General features: G+C 36.0%; 2 protein-coding genes across 6 annotated transcripts in view; one reads left to right on the top strand and one right to left on the bottom strand.

The window, feature by feature from the left end:
• Positions 1-19,828, top strand: part of SPP1 (secreted phosphoprotein 1) — an 899,378-nt gene that overhangs the window by 111,597 nt on the left and 767,953 nt on the right. The gene's annotated exons all lie outside the window — the stretch shown is intronic.
• KLHL8 (kelch like family member 8) overlaps positions 1-19,828 on the bottom strand; it is a 57,656-nt gene that overhangs the window by 17,591 nt on the left and 20,237 nt on the right. For all 4 annotated transcript variants that reach the window (XM_050790466.1, XM_050790465.1, XM_050790468.1 and 1 more), the window contains 3 exons: positions 15,131-15,496; positions 6,059-6,607; positions 4,035-4,221 (listed from right to left, as the gene is read on the bottom strand). In XM_050790466.1, the coding sequence (XP_050646423.1) occupies positions 4,035-4,221; positions 6,059-6,607; positions 15,131-15,346 (952 nt within the window). In that variant the 5' untranslated portion in view covers positions 15,347-15,496. The remainder of the gene's footprint in view (positions 1-4,034; positions 4,222-6,058; positions 6,608-15,130; positions 15,497-19,828) is intronic.

The raw sequence follows: 19,828 nt of genomic DNA, 5'->3' as shown, positions 1-19,828 counted from the left end.
ATTTCTAAGCCACATCTCCACTTGATGTCCCACAGACACCTTAAACCCAACAAGTTCAAAAGGATCTCCCCTCCTTGCCTACCTAAACAATCTCTTCCTTTCCTGTGGTGTTCTATCTGTTCCTCTCTATTCCCAATGCCACTGGGAACAGTTCATGCTCTCATCAACTATTACCTAACTACTGCAAAATCCTGTCCTCTCTTAATACTAAGCTGTCTTTTTGCATTCAGATTGTCAACATAGTACACTAACGAAAAGGCTCTTTTGATAGCCTTCCATTACCTACACCAGTACTTCTTAAAAACTTCAGTGAATGACACTGAATTGTAAAATGGGCAGGTGCAGTGGCTCATGCCTGTAATCCCAGCATTTTGGGAGGCTGAGGCAGGAGGATCATTTGAGGCCAGGAGTTGGAAACCAGCGTGGGCAACAGAACAAGACCCCCATCTCTACAAAAATTTTTAAATTAGCCAGGTGTGGTGGGGCATGCCTGTAGTCCCAACCCCATGGGAGGCTGAGGCAGGAGGATCACTTGAGCCCATGATTTCGATGCCACAGTGAGCTATGATTGCAACACTGCACTCCAGCCTGAGTGATGGAGCGAGACCCCGTCTCTAAAAAGAAGACAAAAAATGCTTAAAATGGCAGATTTTGTTACATATATTTAACCACAATTAAAAAAAAAAAAAGTGTAGTGTAATGCAGAATCACCTGAAGGGCATAAAACACAGATTGCTGGGCCTGACTTCCAGAGTTTCTAATTCAGTATGTTTGAGATAAGTCCAAGAATTTGCATTTCCTACAAGTTCCCAAGTGAAGGCTGATGCTGCTGGTCCAGGGGCGACCACTTCCTTCACACTTTGAGGAGCAAAGGCTGCCTTACAAGGTAAAACCGTATCACAGCATAAAGGTCGTCCAGGATCTAACCCAATCTCCTCCCCTCTTTCTCTCTCTTAAACTTCATGCTCCTGCAACTATGCATGTAGTATACATCTTTGGTGTTCCTATAGCACTTTTGGTAATTAGCATTTATTTAACACATAGTATTAAAATGATCCATTATGCCAACATCTGTTACTAGAGTCTAAGGTAGGTTAAGACTGTGTATTAAGCAATCATGCATGAATAAGGACTAGCACAGTACTTGCCATGTACTAGGCATTCAATAATTGTAAAATGAACTGAACACCCTTACCCTAACTAGCATTCAGAAGAACATTTATTTATTATTCACAACTAAAGCTAAGGTTTACTTTCTCTATAAAACCTTTTCTGACTCTTCCAAGATAAAAATAACTACTGTTTTCTTTGTAAGTCCCATTACACCTTATGATATAAATGCGCCTGTTAAGACTTTACTGCATTTATTTACTCAAATGTCTATTTTCCTAGACCAGACAAGTTATTCCAAAATAAGTCTGGCTATATTCTGTATGTGCCTGCATTTCTTACACCTAACCCAGAGCCCTTCACATGGTAGGCACTTAATAAATGTTAGCAGAATGACTGCATAAATGAATGCCTTGAAGCTGCCTATGCTATCTTTTTCAACTAATTCAATATTTTAAGTTAGATAAATGTAAAGTCGGAAGAGCAGCTAGGTGTGGTGGCTCACACCCATAATCCCTTTGGGAGGCTGAAGTGGGTGAATCACTTGAGCCCGGGGGTTCGAGACCAGCCTGGGCAGTATAGTGAGACCCACTCCCTACAAAAAAGAAAAAAAATTATCTGGGCATGTGCCTGTGGTTCCAGCTACTCAGGGGGCTGAGGGAGGAGGACTGCTTGAGCCCAGGAGGTTCAAGGCACAGTGAGCTGTGATTGCAGCATTGCATTCCAGCCTGGATGACAGAGCAAGATCCCGTCTCAAAAAAATTTTTTTAATAAAAAAAAAAAGTTGGAAGAAACTGTGAAGATCATTTAGTCAAATTGTTTATAAGTAAACAGAGGCCTTGATTAAGAAATTTGTTTATAAGTTGGGCTGGGCGCAGTGGCTCGTACCTGTAATCCAGCACTTTGGGAGGTTGAGGCAGGTGGATTACTTGAGGCCAGGAGTTCGAGACCAGCCTAGCCAACATGGTTGGCTCTACTAAATATATGGGGAAAAAAAAAAAAAAAGCCTGGCACGGTGGTGTACACGAGAAACTCTTGAACCTGGGAGGCACAGTGGGCTGAGAAAGCACCACTGCACCCCAGCCTGGGCGACAGAGTGAGACTCGATCTCAAAAAAAAAAAAAAAAAAGAAAAAGAAAAAAGAAAACTGATGCCCTGATTAAGAAATTTGCCCAAAATTACAGATGTTCAATGGCACAGCTAGGATTATAATCCCAGAATGTAATGTTAATCTTTGATTAGATTTTCTTTAAGTGAAAACTAGTATTTCATCTATATAGTTCACATAGGAACAAAGTATGGAAGAAAAAAAAAAAAACTAACTAAAATAAAAGACCAGGATGCACATCCTTTTTCTGCTATTCCTATGTGTGGCCTTCAGCATACTTTTAACTTAAATCTTAGTCTCCTCATCCTTAAAATGGAATAAAACCACCTATTTCAAAATGAAGATCAAATCCTTCACTAAAACTTACTACATAAAGTTCCTTCAGTCATGTAAGAGATCATTTATATGACTGTCTAGTATATTTTGGCATATAACCTAGGCTGCTAAGATGTTATTTGAATTCCACTCTGAATTTAAAGAATTTCATCAAATACCTTGACTTTCTAAATTCACAACAAAAAAGCTATATAACTAAAAAAAATGAATTATTGGGCTGGGCGCAGTGGCTCATGCCTGTAATCCCAGCACTTTGGGAAGCCAAGGTGGGCGGATCACGAGGTTAGGAGATCAAGACTATCCTGGCTAACACGTTGAAACCCCGTCTCTACTAAAAATACAAAAAAAATTAGCCGGGCATGGTAGCAGGCGCCTGTACTCCCAGCTACTCGGGAGGCTGAAGCAGGAGAATGGCGTGAACCTGGGAGTTGGAGCTTGCAGTGAGCCAGGCGAGATCGTGCCACTGCACTCCAACCTGGGCAACAGAGTGAGACTCTGTCTCAAAAAAAAAAAAAAAAAATTAATTATTTACATCAACCTATAGAAAATGAGGATAATTAGTTTCATGTCAAACTAATTATCTAGAAGAACTACTTCTTCATAGGTAGGTGTATGACTTTCAGCGTTTCTTTGTATTACCTAGATAAAATTTCATTCTACTCATAATCATGAGTAGAACATAATCATGTTGTTGTTTTCAGGCTATTTCAAAGACCTCATTATTTGATAACTGCATATTTAGATAGCACCATATATAGAGGAAGTCTCTATTCAGAGCACCTCTTCCCTAAATTTCTGAACCTCATGTATTCCCTCATGTCTCAAATATGTTACACTTTATAAATATTTTATTAAAAAGTGATACTTCTTATAGCATAATGTCTCAAGAAAAAGAAGTGAACATGAAATATTTTCTTGGGAAAATATAAAGCCTAACAATTGTATCAAATAAAGGTGAAACTGCATGCCTCCTAAAACATAAGGGCTTTAGATTCTAAGAGTTTAATATAACCCATTATACAAATGTTAGCTATGTTTAGTGCCCTTTTTATTTGGTAAAATGAAAAAACAAATATTTAGACACACAATGTATTTCAAGCTCCACGCTTGGCCCCAGGGATAGAAACCTAAGTAAGATACTCGGCTGTCTTTGAAGAACTCAAGACATTTCAAATGAATAAATGAAAATGCAACATAGTAAACCAAGTTCAGAATCGGGGAAGATCTCAAAAGAAGAGATATTTCAGTAGGCTCTGCAGAGCATATAGGACTGATTATGGCTTTTTAAAAAACTGGCTTATTAGTAAAACTAAATAATGTACGGTAAAAATGATAAATACATATATAGAACCATATTTGCCAATTATTACTTTAAGGCAATCAGAGACTAATTATATTACAACTAAGTTTGGGCACACAAGAACATCCCTCAAATACAACAAAGATCCTTCCAGGAGAGTTGACAAAATAATTTGGTTACCAGCAGTATGCTTCCTTGGGGTAGTCCGAATGGAGTATTCAAAGTCAGGTACTGCTCTGCTACTCAAGTGAAGATGGTAATTTCTTGCTTCATCCAGTAAATCTCTACATTTTAGATTTTGCTTGACAATCTGTTCTTTTGCCACAACACCCATAAGAAAATCAACCGGCAACAATGGTAGACGAACCTAAGATCATGAATAGTTGCAATATAATACATTTTATATTTTCTTGGGAAAATAAAGTCTAAAAATTGTATCAAATAAAGGTGAAAATTAGATGGGTAATTCTCCACTCCTACTGCAGCATGTTCTCTTTTTAAAATTTGTTACTTCATGAAATCTAACATGTTCATGAAATTCAACGTGCCAAATTCTAAAGCAATTTCCAGTATTGGTCTGCTCGAATGAAATCAGACTACACGTTAAACTATATCCACCCACTTTAAATATAGGTTTAAATAGGGTTTATAATTGAATTATCTTCAAATTGCTTACTTCCAAAAACAGTACTGACATAATCACAAGGCCCTTTTGTTGATAATGGTACAATCAAAACAAAAGTGCTGGGCTTTGTTCTTTTGTCTTTTTAAGCTAAGATTAAACATAGGGAAATGTGATTTCTAACTTAAAAATGTAAAAATTAGTATCTGTAACAAGCGTTGTTTTCTTCAAATCAGTGATCTTGGAAGGGAATATACTAACTCAGGGATGCATCCCCTTTTTCAACAGAGGCATTCACCATTCCTCTATTAAAGATCCACTGATTTTCCAGTGGATTAAAGGGGATGATGAAACCAGGTAATGCTATTTTGAGTTAAAAACACACACACGTAAGGGGTTGAGTCCGGTCTTTCTCCCCAGCTGCAAGACTTTGTTGCAGCAGTCCCTATATCTACTGTTATGGCCCCCCCCTTGAATGAAGTCTGCCTTACCATCTCAAAGAAAAACACATATACACAAATAAGATATAGCTGCACGATAATGAAACTTTCCATTTGCTTTGCTGACAAACTTACTTTCAAAATAATTGAGAGAAGATCCAAACGTGTTCTGAATTTTGATACTCATATGAATGCATAAATATTGTGATATGTACTTGAAAAAATATGTCTTATCATCACACTTTGAATAGGTTTACTTCATCTGCCTATAAATATCTAAAATGACAACACTGGTAATTATAAGCACTTTCATTCTTCCTACTATTTGTTTAACCTTCTGATGATGCTATTAAGAAACTTTATGTTATTAAAAATCACAAGATTATCATTGAGTGCTTTTAATAAGCACTAGTTTTAACAAAGCATTTAATTTAGAAAAAATAAGTAAATAGGAACATTCTTAAGTAGTAAAACATCATTTTACTTCTCAGGAATAAATGAAGAAAGGAAAAAAGGGAGGAAGGGAAGGCGGGAAGGGAGAGAAAGGAGAGGGGAGGAAGACAAAAGAAAAAAAGATCGCGAGGGCCTACAATCTTCTTATCCTGGTAACTGCTACTGACAGTGAAAAATAACAGTAACAATGAGACACATTTCTGAGGTTTAAAAAGTCAAACTATGGTGAAAGAAGAAAATAGAAAGTGATGTCCTATGGTTGTTTACATAATAAATCTTCACACATTAGGAATAACTATACTTTTATTAGCAAAATAATTCATTAATTTAGAAACTTCATTACAAAACAATCATTATAAATTGTATTAATTTAGAGCTGTTTCCTCAAACCATTTTCTACTGGCATAAATAAAACATTCATCATTAGTATCCCAAAGGAATATTTTAAATATTCAGGTTAAAAAGCAGAGAATGATACTGGTAATTCAAATGTGACAAATTTAGATTCATCCTGAAACAGCACAGCAAGTTAACAGGAAAATTAGAGAGCTAAAAGTCATTTTTATCATTTATTACATCAATAATTTCTATATTCCTTCAAATAATCTACACTTTTCATAATAAATGAAGCATATTGATTTGCTTCTGTATCATTTCATTTCTGTGTGAAATCTTATTTCAGCCCCTACCTGTGCAAGTGTTTCATCCAACCATTTGGAATGATGCTGAGGATTGGCAAGTAGCCACTTGATGGCAGCATTATAGACCTGCTTTTCATTTTCAATATTTAGATCACTGGAGGACAAAAGCTTATGGAGGTGCTGGGGTGATACACTTACAAAGTCTTCACACTCCACTACTTCAGTAAAATGATCATAGGCATACTGATCCGCCATGTCCATTAAGTCTATTCGATTGTGACTTTCTGCAAAGGCTCTTACTGCCAGGCAATTGGAGGGATGAAAATGTAACTTCATGTATTCACAACAAGCTCTAGCCACCAGTTCAACCTGCAGAATACAGGCTGCATATAAGAGAGGCTGGACATTGTCAACAGTCAAAGTGAGCCGTGAAGAATAGACAAACTTTACCAAGTCTTCTATTGCGTCACCATCAAAATCTCTAATCTCAATCAGCGTTTGCTTGGCTTCGGCCATTTCAGAAAGAAACATGGCTCTAAAGTAGGGAATAACACAAGCCAATACCAGCTTGTGACAAGAGATTAGCTTTGAGCCAACCTGTTCAAAAGAAACCAAGAAAGATTCAGTTTAATATCAAAATCAGCTTCAGGTCAGCATTTAACATGTGTTTGTAACAGGAACAAAATTTCCAGACAAATTTAGAGTATCTTTTTACAAGGCGAACCTTTGGTCACTTACTTTCAATGTAGGCCAGTTTCTTAAAGTCAAGCAATTTTCATCTTCCAAATTAACCACATATCTCATATGTATACATACATATACATACACACACACTTTTTATTTATTTATTTATTTATTTATTTATTTAGAGACAAGACCTTGCTCTGTTGCCCAGGCTGGAGAGCAGTGGTGCGATCTCAGCTCACTGCAACCTCTGCTTCCTGGGTTTAAGCGATTCTCCTGCCTCAGCCTACCAAGTAGCTGGGATTACAGGCGTGCACCACGACACCTGGCTAATTTTTGTGGCTTTTGTTTTTTCAGTAGAGACAGGGTTTCACCATGTTGGCCAGGTTGGTCTCGAACTCCTGGTCTCAAATGATCCAGCTGCCTCAGCCTCCCAAAGTGCTGGGATTATCAGTGTGAGCCACCATTCTTGGCCTCTTTTATATATATATCTATAACATACATACAACAAACCATGATTTTCTATGTTATATTTCAGGGACACTGTGTGAATAAATAATAACACCAAACATCAGTTAGCACTCATTACAAGCCAACCACTATTATAAGTGCTTTTTTTTTTTCGGAGATAGGGTCTCACCCTGCTCCCCAGGCTGGAGTGCAGTGGCGTGATCATGGCTCATTGCAGTGTCAACCTGCTGGGCTTGAGCAATCGCCCAACTCAGCCTCCCAAGCAGCTGGGATTACAGGCACGCACCACCACACCCAGCTAATTTTTTTATTTTTCAGTAGGGACAGGGTTTTGCCATGCTGCCCAGGCTGGTCTCAAACTCCTGGGCTCAAGTGATTCACCCACTTTGGCCTCCCAAAGTGCTAGGATTATAGGCATGAGGCACAGAGCCTGGCCTTCTAAGTGCTTTTCATATACTAACTCAACTGTCCCAACGCCCCTGTGAGTAAGTACTAGTATTATCCACAATTTATCAATCAGAAAACTGAAGCACAGAATAAGTATTTAGTAGTATTTACTATGAGCTCAACCGAGGTTTTTTTAGTTTCTATTTACATTATCTTGAAATGATATAGCTCACATAAGAGCAGTTAAAAAAAAAAAAACCACTGCAATCTCATCACCTTAATTATTGAAAAATCAGATAGCTTCCAACAGTGTGCTATTACAAACAGCACAGTAGTGAACTTCTTTGTAACTAAATCTTTATTCACATTCTCTATTATTGCAACAGATAAATTCTTAAAAGTAGAAATGCTGCTTCAAAGGATACAATGTGAATATGTGAATACATACTGTCAAACTGTCCATTTCTGAGCTTCTTACAGTATTTGCACCATATCTTGAGTGTTAAGAAACACTTTTTTTTTTGGTACAGACAAAGTCTATGCTGCCCAGGCTGATCTCAAACTCCTGAGCTCATGCAATCCTCCTGCCTCGGCCTCCAAAAGTGCTAAGATTACAGGTGTGAGCCACCATGCCCGGCCATAGTTGCCAATTTGATGAATAAAAAGATCTCATTGTTTATCTTTTTTTTTTTTGCTCTTAAGATTGAATCATTTATAAATTTTGAGCTATGTGTATTTCTTCTATGAACTACAAATTTTTTATAACTACTCCTCATATAATCAGAGTATTAGGTATTTGTCATATATATTTCAAACTTCTCTTTTGGTTTGCTTTCAAATTTTATTCTCTCCCTATGGATTTTTATATAATTAAATGAAGTCTTTTTATTTATTGTTTTAGGTACCCTGCTAGAAATGGGAATCATTCTAATATTCTATATTTACTTCACATATTTTTTATACTACTTTTATGGTTTTATGTTTTACACTTAAATTTTTATTTACATCTGGAAGTTTTTGGTACTGAGTGGGCAGATATCTTTTTAATATAGTATTTATCCCATTTTCCCAGGAGTTTACATTAATCAAATACAAGTAACAGTTATAGTACTATTTAAACAATTTTCCTGTTTTCATGTAGTGTTTTAATTATATAATAAACTTACAGTTGTACCTCACTGAGAAATAATTTTTAAATGACAACTTCTGGAGTGTTCAAATGTATAAATGGTTTTGCTTATAAAAGCCCCTTCCTCAGTGTTTTTTCACTAATGTGGAAGAACCAGTATCACTTATTTCAGCAAGTACAAGACAATCATTTCTGTCTGTTAGGCTATATTAAATTTTTTCACAGAACTCACAAGGCAGGATTTAGATTCCATTGAGACTAACGTTGTAATGTAGACTATAACATAAAGCTTGGCATGTTTTCAAATTCACATCAGCTCTAAAATGGGATCTGATATCTGATACTACGTAATTTTTAAATAGCCTAAGCATATCCTTTAAAAAATTATTTCCACATGCCACCACCGGGATTCAGTTTCTATGCAAATATTTGTAAGTCTCACATGACTTAAACCTGCTCCATCAAATAACTTGCCAACACTCTCCTACATAATAGTATCATAAAATATGGTTCTACAATTTCTAGATAACCATTATTTTAACACTTGCCATTCAAGTTGTACAAATCAATGGCCAGCAAGTCATTTTCATGTTGTTTTTAATAAGATTCTGTCCCTTTACAATTCTATTTGAATCTTGATTCAAATAAACGAAAATGTGGCTATTTAACACATACACCCCATGTACCCTTTTAGAATAAATATCAATCATTACTTTATAAAGATCTTTGAGCCACATGTATAAATAGGAACAGTCAAAATTTTGGCTTTTTAATGCACTGATTCTCCTTTGATGTTATATAGTTCATTACATTCCTGAAAGTTTATTTGTACATAAAAATAATTACCAATTACCAAAATCATTTCATTAGAAATTTGAAAATGAAAGGAATCTAAGTCTAAAGACCTGATGTTTAAAATTGGATGAAAAACACACAAGTTACAGAATATTAGATACTACCATATAATTTAGAATTACATAAATACTATATGTACCCGATACTAGTTAATTTTCTAATTTATATTCTTTCTTTGTTAGATCAGTGAACATGTGACTAATTCAAGATACTATCACAAAAGAAAAACCTTAGACAAATTTAACAGAGTTTAACTGAGCAAAGATGGATTCAAGAATTAGGCACCTGGAACCAGAATAGGTTCAAAGAGACTCTGGTGCTGCTGCGTAGTCGAAAATTTACAGACAGATAAAGGAAGGCGGCACAAAGAAAACGGAAGTGAGGTACAGAAATAGATGGGTCAGTTACAGCTCAGGGTCTGCCTTACTTGAACACAGGTTGGACAACTGGTTGCCTATGATTGGCTGAAACTCAATGATTAGCACAAGAGTAGGTTGCAGTCTGTTTACACATCCAGTTAGGTTACAGTTTACTGTGTACAGAGAAACTTTTAGGCCAAGCTTAAAATACATAAGGCGGGAGCTTTAGGCTATACTTAACAATACTCAGGGAAAAATCACGTCACACTTCAGTATTAAAATATGTAGAATATCAACATTCATTAAATAATTCCTTAGACTTCTGTTTAAAAAGCTTGAAATACCAACCATTAATAAAAACTCTGAGTAATTTTCCAGAGATTACCCAATATGAATGGAAATACAATGAAAAAAGGGCTTTTGGATTAGTAAAGCACTTGACTATCAACATATAAAGCATTCCTAACTCCACTAGTTAGGACTTCATCATGGCTCTTGAGTGCCACTTGATCGAGCCCACTTCCACTCTGTGGAGTGTACTTTCATTTCAATAAATCTGTGCTTTTGTTGCTATTAAAAAAAAAAAAAAAAAAAAAAAAAAAAAAAAAAAAGAGTTCACCATGGTTAACATTTTGTAAACTATTTCCACTTCACTTAAAAAATTTAGCAAAACAAAGGCCGGGTGCGGTGGCTCACACCTGTAATCTCAGCACTTTGGAAGGCCAAGGAGGGCAGATTAGGAGGTTAGAAGATGGAGATCATCCTGGCTAACATGGTGAAACCCCGTCTATACTAAAAATGCAAAAAAAATTAGCCGGGCATGGTGGCACGTGCCTGTAGTTCCAGCTACTTGGGAGGCTGAGGCAGGAGAATTGCTTGAACCTGGGAGGCAGAGGTTGCAGTGAGCTGAGATTGTGCCACTGCACTCCAGCCTGGGTGACAGAGTGAGACTCCATCTCAAAAAAAAAAAAAAAATTAGAAAAAGTTAAATTTTATCTTAGTATTATTCACCATTATATAAGCAGGAAAATTTTCCATATCAGTAGTTGAAAAATGCCCTTCTACTCTAATATACTTTAACATTCATCATTAGCAACTCATGAAAGCATTTACTATCTAATATTTTACTCTACATGCATATTATTCATTACCATTTCAATGTTGTTTTGACATTTACATTATGACTTTTTGATTACCGTAAATACTATTATAGTAGATATACAGTTGCATAACTTCGTGAGTAAGAATAATCTTGACACTTGCCGTGACATGATTGCATCACTCTACTCCAGCCTGGGTGACAAGACAAGACCTTGTGTCAAAATAATAAAATAAGCCTATAATCTGTCCTTTCCCCTTATAAAGTAAAAAAATTTTACTATTCCTTCATTCTTACAGTTTTATTTTTATTTTAAATTTATATTTTTATTTTATTGTAAATATATATATTTATAAATAATTATATAAATTATAATTTATAAATAAATATATATTTTTTCGGTTTTTTCAACTTTTACTTTAGAATTAGGGGTGCATATGCAGGTCTGTTGCATAGATATATTGCATCATGCTGAGATTTGCTGTATAAATGAATCTATAACCCAGGTAGTGAGCATAATACACAACATGAAATAAACAGTTTATTTCATTTCATACCCCCACCACCTTCCCTACCTCCCCCATCTTGTATTCTCCACTATTTTTCCCATTTTCATGACCACGTTTACTCAGTGTTTATTCCCACTTACAAGTGAGAACAAGTGGTATTTGGTTTTCTGCTTCTTTATTAGTTCACTTAGGATAATGGTTTCCAGATGCATGTATGTTGCTGCAAATAACGTGATTTCATTCTTTTTTATGGTATAGTATTCCACAGTGTAAATATAACACATTTTCCTTATCCAATCCACCACTGATGGGCACCTGGGCTGATTCTGTATCTTTGCTATTTGCGAATCGCACTGCAATGAACATACACACATATGTGTCTTTTTGATAGAATGATTTATTTTCCTCTGGGTATATACCCACCAGGAGGATTGCTGGGTTGAATGGTAGTTCAACTCCCAGTTCTTTGAGAAGAATCCAAACTGCTCTCCACAGTGGCTGAATTAATTTACATTCCCACCAACAGTGTATAAGTGTTCCCTTCTCTCCACAGCCTTGCCAGCATCTGTTATTTTTTGACTTTTTAACAAAAGTCATTCTGACTGATGTGAGATGGTATCTCTTTGTGGTTCTGGTTTGTATTCCTCTAATGACTGGTGATGATGAGTATTTTTTCATATATTTTTTGGCCACTTGTGGGTCTTCTTTTGAGAAGTGTCTGTTCATGTCCTTTGCCCACTTTTTACTGTACCTTTTCTGTTTAGATATGTTTAGATAAACAAATACCATTGTGTCACAAATCCCTACAGTTTTCAGTATGGTAATAGGCTATGCAGGCTTATATCCCAGCAACAACAGGCTATACCATATAGCCTAGGTATGTAGCTTATACTACACACGTAGGCTGTGGTAAGCAGTTCTAATACAGTCATGTGTCACTGAAGGATGGGGATACATTCTGAGAAATGTATCAGGTGATTTTATCATTGTGCAAATGTCACAGAATGTACTTACACAAATCTAGATGGTATAGCCTATTACATACCTGGGCTATATGGTATAGCCTGTTGCTCCCAGACTACAAACCTGCATGGCCTGTTACTGTACTGTACACTGTAGGCAACTGTAGCATAATGTTATATGTTAGATCTGCATATCTAAACATATAAACATAGGAAAGGTACAGTAAAAATACGGTATAAAATATATTTTTTTAAAGTATACTTGTATAAGGCATTTGCTATGAATGGAGCTGCAGGGCCTGAAGTTGTTCTGGGTGAATTATTGAGTGGTGAGTGAACGGGAAAGCCTAGGACTTTATTGTACACTACTGCAGACTTTACAAACACTGTACACTTACGCTACACTACATTTTTAAAAATATTTTTCTTTCTTTCATGATTAACCGTAGCTTACTGTGACTTTTTCCATAAACTTTTTAATTTTTTTAAAACTTTTTGACTCTTGTAATAACACTTAAGCCTAAAACACACACATTGCATAGCTCTACAAAAATGTTTTTCTATGCTTATTCCAAAAGCTTTTTTCTATTTAAATTTTTTTTCTTATACATTTTAAGCTTTTCTGTTAAAAACTAAGACACAAACTCAGACATTAGCCTGCATCTATACCAAGTCAGGATCATCCATATCACTGTCTTCCACCTCCAGATCTTGTCCTACTACAAAGGAGATGACACATGAAGCTGTCATCTCCTATAGTAACAATGCTTTCCTCTTGAATACCTTCTGAAGGACCTGCCTAAGGCTGTTTTTACAGTTAACATTTTTTCTTTTCTTGTTTTTTGTTAAGAATCAACTTTCTGCAATTTTTTCTTTTTTTAAGTAATGTTCTTTTCTTTAGAAGTAGCAGGAGTACACTCTACAACAATAATAAAAAGTACAATAAATACATAAACCTGTAACACAATCATTTATTAGCATGAACAAGTATTAGGTACTATACATAACCATGTATTATACCTTTTATACAACTGGCAATGCAGTAAGTTTGTTTACACCAGCATCACCACAAGCACGTAAGTAATGCACTGTGCTAGGACACTATGATAGCTACAACATTACTAAGTGATAGGAATTTTTCAGCTCCATTATAATCTTATGGGACCACCATTGTATATGGGGTCCATCGTTGACCAAAATGTCCTTATGTGCCACATGATTATACCACCTTTCTGAGAAACATGAAAAAGATTAAAATACTGATTTACTAGCTGAATGAAGTAAAAGGTAATCTTCCTTAAACACAGAATCTTAAAATTTCATAATATAGAATGCTTACGTGTTAAATATAGGATCACTTTCTCCATTATTATTTTTCTCTTCTATCAAATTATGTCTGTGCTATCTTCTAAAGGTCCTCCAAAATTATGTGTTGAAACTTAATCCCCACTGTGCTAATACTAAGTGGGGGAACCTCTGGGAATTGATGAAATCATAAGGGCTCTGTGCTCATGAATGGATTAGTGCCTTAAAAGAGGACTGGAGGGAACTAGCTTAGGCCCATTTTGTCCTTCTGCCTTCCATGTGAGGACATAGTGTTCATTCCCTCTGGAGGATGCAGCAATAAGGCACTATCTTGGAAGCAGAGAGGGCAGCCCTCACCAGACACCAAACTTGCTGGTACCTTGATTTTAGACCTCCCACCCTTCAGAACTATGAGAAATAATTATCTACCATTAGCACAGTGGCTTACAGTTATAATCTCAGCTTTTTGGGAGGCCCAAGGCAGTAGGATCATTTGAGACCGAGTTTGAGACCAGCCTGGGCAACATAGCAAGACCCATCTCTAAAAAAAAATTTTTTTTTAATTAGTCAGGCATGGTGGTGCATGCATCTAGTCCCAGCTGCTCAGACGCTTGTGGCAGGAGGACTGCTTAAGCCCAAGATTTCACCAAAAAGTTTTAATATTTCACTGAGAGATAAGAAGAAAGTACTTTAAATGTGCAATGAGAAACAATCAGAACACAGGCTTTTCCATACTGCTTTATCACTTTTCCAATTTTATTAAAACTGGTTGCTTTTAGGAGAACAACATGATCCTATAGATTATGAGCAAAGTTCACTGAGGACTTTTTCATCCAAGGCGAAGTAGACTGTATTTCACTATCAGGTGTAGATAAACAATCCCACTTAACAGATGAAAACAGTGAAGTAGAGATTAAATTACTGGAATAGAGATATACAGTAAATCACTAGCTGAGTAAACAATCCAAAATTGCTGACTTCTAATTTACTTCTGTATTCAGAGTAAGCAAATACACCAAGTTATTTAAATTCACAAGTGAAAAGCTTATCTGGTCAACAGCAATTTATTAATTTCACTAATATTTGTTGTTCTAGGGTTTCAGAACTCTCAGAAGTTAAATTAACTAAGAAATAATGAATATCAACATTAAATTAGTACAATAATTTTATCTTATTCTAACTTCTCTTCATTTGCCCTCTGTGTCCTTTCTCCTACACTAAAAAAAAAGATTGAGACTAAAAGCATTCCAACTGTATCACATATGTATAGCAACAAAATTTGCCTTGTGTGGTTACAGAAACCCCATTTCTCATATTACACTGAAGTGGCCTGAGAAAAGTAGAAAAAAGGCAATCTCACCTTGAGTGTGACATCGCAGAGTTCTCCATTTTCATAAAATCGAAGAAGAGAACCATGAAAATCTTTCCAAGCTTCATTTGCTTCAAAAATAAAGGAATCTTCTCCATCACCATCACTAATTGAGGATCTGTTCTTTATTTGCTGGTGCTGTTGTTGCCTTTTCCCCTTTGTAATGTGATTCCTAGCTTGTTTAGTATTCACAGAATCTGAAGCCATTTGCAATATTCCTCTTTCAATATAGCTCTCTTCTCAAGCATGCCATTTATTCTTTTTCAAAGGGTAGGGAGAAGGCAGAGGTAGATGTAGACACTACAATTCAGATGTTTTTCAAAACCCACTCAACTGCCATTATACAGTTTGCTGTGACTGAAAAATCAATAATAAAACACACAGAGACAAACCAAAAGAAAAAAATTATTAACTATAATTTGTTAGTACTATACATGCAAAATAACTATATCAATCATTATTTATAAAATAACAAAAAACTTTGTTTTTATGCTAAATAACACATAATTCACTTCTGCTAATTATTTTATATCAATAAAGGAACTCCTTTAAAATCCAACAAGAACAACTGACTTAAGCACATGACTTTTGAGATGTGTAATATGCTATCTTCAAAGAGAAGGCTATGAACTAACATTTTTCTATTTTTAAATTTTTATTTCAGAGACGGAGTTTCTCCATGTTGCCCAGGCTGGTCTCAAACTCCTGGGCTCATGCAATCTGCCCACCTAGGCCTCTCAAAGTGCTGCGATTACATGCTTTAACCACCACACACGGCCATGAACTGAAAATGTTAAGTTTTGAGGCTTCACTTGGATTTTTTTTTTTTTTTTTTTTAGCAGAACAACATGATCCTACAGATGATAGGTAAAGTTCACTAAAGACTTTCTCATCCAAGTGTAGATAAACAACCCCACTTAACAGATAACAATTAAGTAGAGATGAAATTACTGGAATAGAGATATACAGTAAAACATTAGTATAGCTGCCTTCCAGCTATACAATTTAGTAATGCAAGGCCAAAACAGAAGGATATTTTGATTGAATTAGGTTCATCCTAGATTCTGAACTCAGATTATGGTTCTACCACATATCAAACATATGAGCTTGAGCAAATGACAACTTGCTTAGACCTCGATCTCTTCTGTAAAATAGAGATACCACTTAAGGAAACATTTTCAGGATTAGAAATATTGTACTGCCAAACATAGGAAATGCTGCACTCTTACAAAGATCTCATTTTATTTGCATTTTCACATAGAACTTATTAGTATTTACATACAAAATCAAACTTTCCTCATCATCAAAGCATATTTGATGAACAGTCACACCATCAATAATTCTATGTTACAATTCTACTTTGCTGACAAGAACAGAGGATTTCAAGTTACTAATAAATAGACACCTATTCCATCACTCACTGGCTGTGTAATTTTTTTTGAGGCTGTGTAATTTGTAAAACTGAGGCTTTACTAATCCTCAGTTTCTTCATCTATAAACAGGGATACCTATATCTCCCTCATGGCACTATCCTGAGAAATACATCAAATACAATAATGAATTTACAAGTGCTTGTTTAAAATATTGGCATTATCAGAGTGGAAAGCTCTGCTTATTATGTAGTTTCAGAAAACTAAATATTCTAACCAGAACTTTAGCTATATTAGGTTCTTTATTGTTAATCTCATCATTTCCAGCTTTTGACAGAAATCAAAATGGTCAATGTAAGGTTAGAGATTATAGTTATTAATGCCTTCTTATGGTTTCTGTGGCAGACATACATGACAGTGATCCTTAATGAGTCATGGCTTCATATAAACCCCTTGCATGCAGGAAGAACCTGTGACTTGCTTCTAATTGACGGAATGTGGGAAAGTGATGAGATGTCACTCTCTTGATTACGTTACATTATAGAATACTGTGTGAGCAGACTGGAGTAAGAAGTTCTCCTGCAGGCCTTGAAAAACAAACCACCATGGAGATAGCCATGTAGCAGGCAATTACAGGCAATCCCTAAGACCTGAGAGAGGCTTTCACCTGACAGTCAGTAAAAAGCCAGGCCCTCAGTCATATAGCTCCAAGGAAATGAATTCTGCCAATGACCTGAATAAGTGTGGAAGCAGATTTCTCCATAATCGAGCCTCTTCATAATACAGCCTGGCCAATAGCTTTATTGCAGTCTTATGAGATCCTAAGCAAAGGACCCAACTACACTGTGCCCAAACTCCTGATGCACGGCAACTGTGAGATAATAAATACATATTGTTTTAAGCCACTAAATTGTGGTAATTTGTTACACCCAATAAAAAACGAATACAGACACCTTCTGTCAGGTCTAAAATGTTATCTGAGGAAAGCATCTATAGATATTCTAATAGGCACCAGTCACTGTAATATCTCTTCTAAATTCACATTCCTGCTGTAAAATCAACAAAGAACAGATGGGACAAATAGAAAACAAATAGCATAATCAGGGCTTAAAAACTTTTTCTGTAAAGGGCCACAGAATAGATATTTTTGACTTTCTGGGCCATATGAGTCTCTATCACAACTACTGAACGCAGTCATTGTAACACAAAAGCAGTCACAGACAATAGTAAATAAATAAATATAGCCATGTTCCAATAAAACTTTATTAAAAAAAAAAAAAAAAACACTTAGTTGCCGGGTGTGGTGGCTCATGCCTGTAATCCCAGCACTCTGGGAGACTGAGGTGCGTGGATTACCTGAGGTCAGGAGTTCGAGACCAGCCTGGCCAACATGGCGAAACCCCGTCTCTACTAAAAAATACAAAAAACAGCCAGGCATGGTGGTGCGCACCTGTAACCCCAGCTGCTTGGGAGGCTGAGACACGAGAATCACTTGAACCCGGGAGGCAGAGGTTGCAGTGAGCTGAGATCACACCACTGCACTCCAGCCTGGGCAACAGAATAAGACTGTGTCTCATAAAATAAAATAAAATAAAATAAAATAAAATAAAATAAAGAATAAACACTTGGTGAGTGTGATTTAATCCCCAAGCTCATAGTTTGCTGATCCCTGAGTAAGATGTTGATTTAAACACAACAGTATCAATAATCACATTAAATATAAATGGACTAACCACTTCCAATTAAAGGCAGAGACTCAGGAATGCTACTCAGCAATAGGGACAAGCTATTGAAACATGTAACAATCTGGATGAATCTCAAAGTATGCTCAATTTAAAAAAGCCATACAGTATGATTCTATCTATATAACATTCTCAAAATGACAAAGTTATAGAGGTGGAGAACAGATTATTGTTTGCCAGAGGTTAGGGAAGGATGAGAGGAGAAGAGTAGCTATGGCTACAAATGAGTAGTACAAGAGATACTTGTGATGGAACTATACTGTATCTTGATCATATGAATCTACACGTGATAACATACACATACACACGAATGCATGTAAAACAGGTGAAATTTGAATAAGATAGACAATGTATCAAAGTCAATTTCCTGGTACAAAAGTTATACAAGATGTTATCACTGAGAGAAACTGGGTGAAGGAAATATAAGATCTATTATTTGTTAGCATTGCAAGTGAATCTACAATGGTCTCAAATAAAGACTTTTTTAAAAAGAGAGATTTTCAGATTGGATAAGAAAAAGCAAAATCCAACTATCAAATGCGTACAAGAAAAAAAATCTACTTTAAGCATAAAGACACAGTTAAAGGAATAGGATAGAAAGAAGACACACCATGCCAACAGTAACAACAACAACAACAAAACCCTAAAGAATGTTTTTAAAACTGAAGAGTAGCTATAATATCAAACACATAAAATTGTTAGTGATAAAAAACACTATATAAAAATATCACATGCAAAAGAAAGCAGTTGGACCCTTACTTTACACCATATACAAAAATTAACTCAAAATTCATTAAAGACCTAAATGTAGCCCTGAAACCATAAAATGACTAGACTTGAAACCATAAAGCTACTGGAGGAAAATACACGGGGAAAAGGCTTCACAACATTGAATTTATCAATGATTTCTTGTGTATGACATAAAAAACACAAGCAACAAAAGTAAACACAGACAAATGGGACATCAAACTTTAAAACTTCTGTGCAGCAAAACAATCAATCAATAGAGAAGAAAAGGCAACCTACAGAATGGAAGAAAACAGTATTTGCAAATATATACCTGGAAAGGGGTTAATATCCAGATATACAAAGAACTACAACTCAATTAAAAAAAAAAAAAGAACCCAATTTTAAAATGGGCAAAAGGTTGGGTGCAACGGCTGGTGAATGACTGTTGTCCCAGCCACTTGGGAGGCTAAGGTAGGAGGATCACTTGAGCCCAGGACTTCAAGGTCAGCCTGGGCAATACAGGAAGCACCTGTCTCAAAACAAAACAAAACAAACAAAAACTAAAAACATGCCAGGTGTGGTGGCTCACTCCTATAATCCCAACACTAGTAGGCTGAGACTGGAGGACTGTTTGAGCCCAGGAGTTCGAGATCAGCCTGGGCAATACAGACCTTGTCTCTACAAAAAAAAAAACAAAAATTAGCTGGACATGGTATCATGTGCCTATAGTCCCAGCAATTCAGGAGGCTAAGGTGGGAGGATCACTTGAGCTCAGGAATTCAAGGATGTAGTGAGCTGTAATCATGCCACTGAACTGCAGCCTGGGTGACAGAGTGAGACTCTGCCTC

Source organism: Macaca thibetana, chromosome 5 (assembly GCF_024542745.1).
Source record: "Macaca thibetana thibetana isolate TM-01 chromosome 5, ASM2454274v1, whole genome shotgun sequence".
NCBI classification, from domain to species: Eukaryota; Metazoa; Chordata; class Mammalia; order Primates; family Cercopithecidae; genus Macaca; species Macaca thibetana.
Note: the sequence above shows the minus strand (reverse complement) of the source record. Positions and strands in the feature narration are given on the sequence as shown.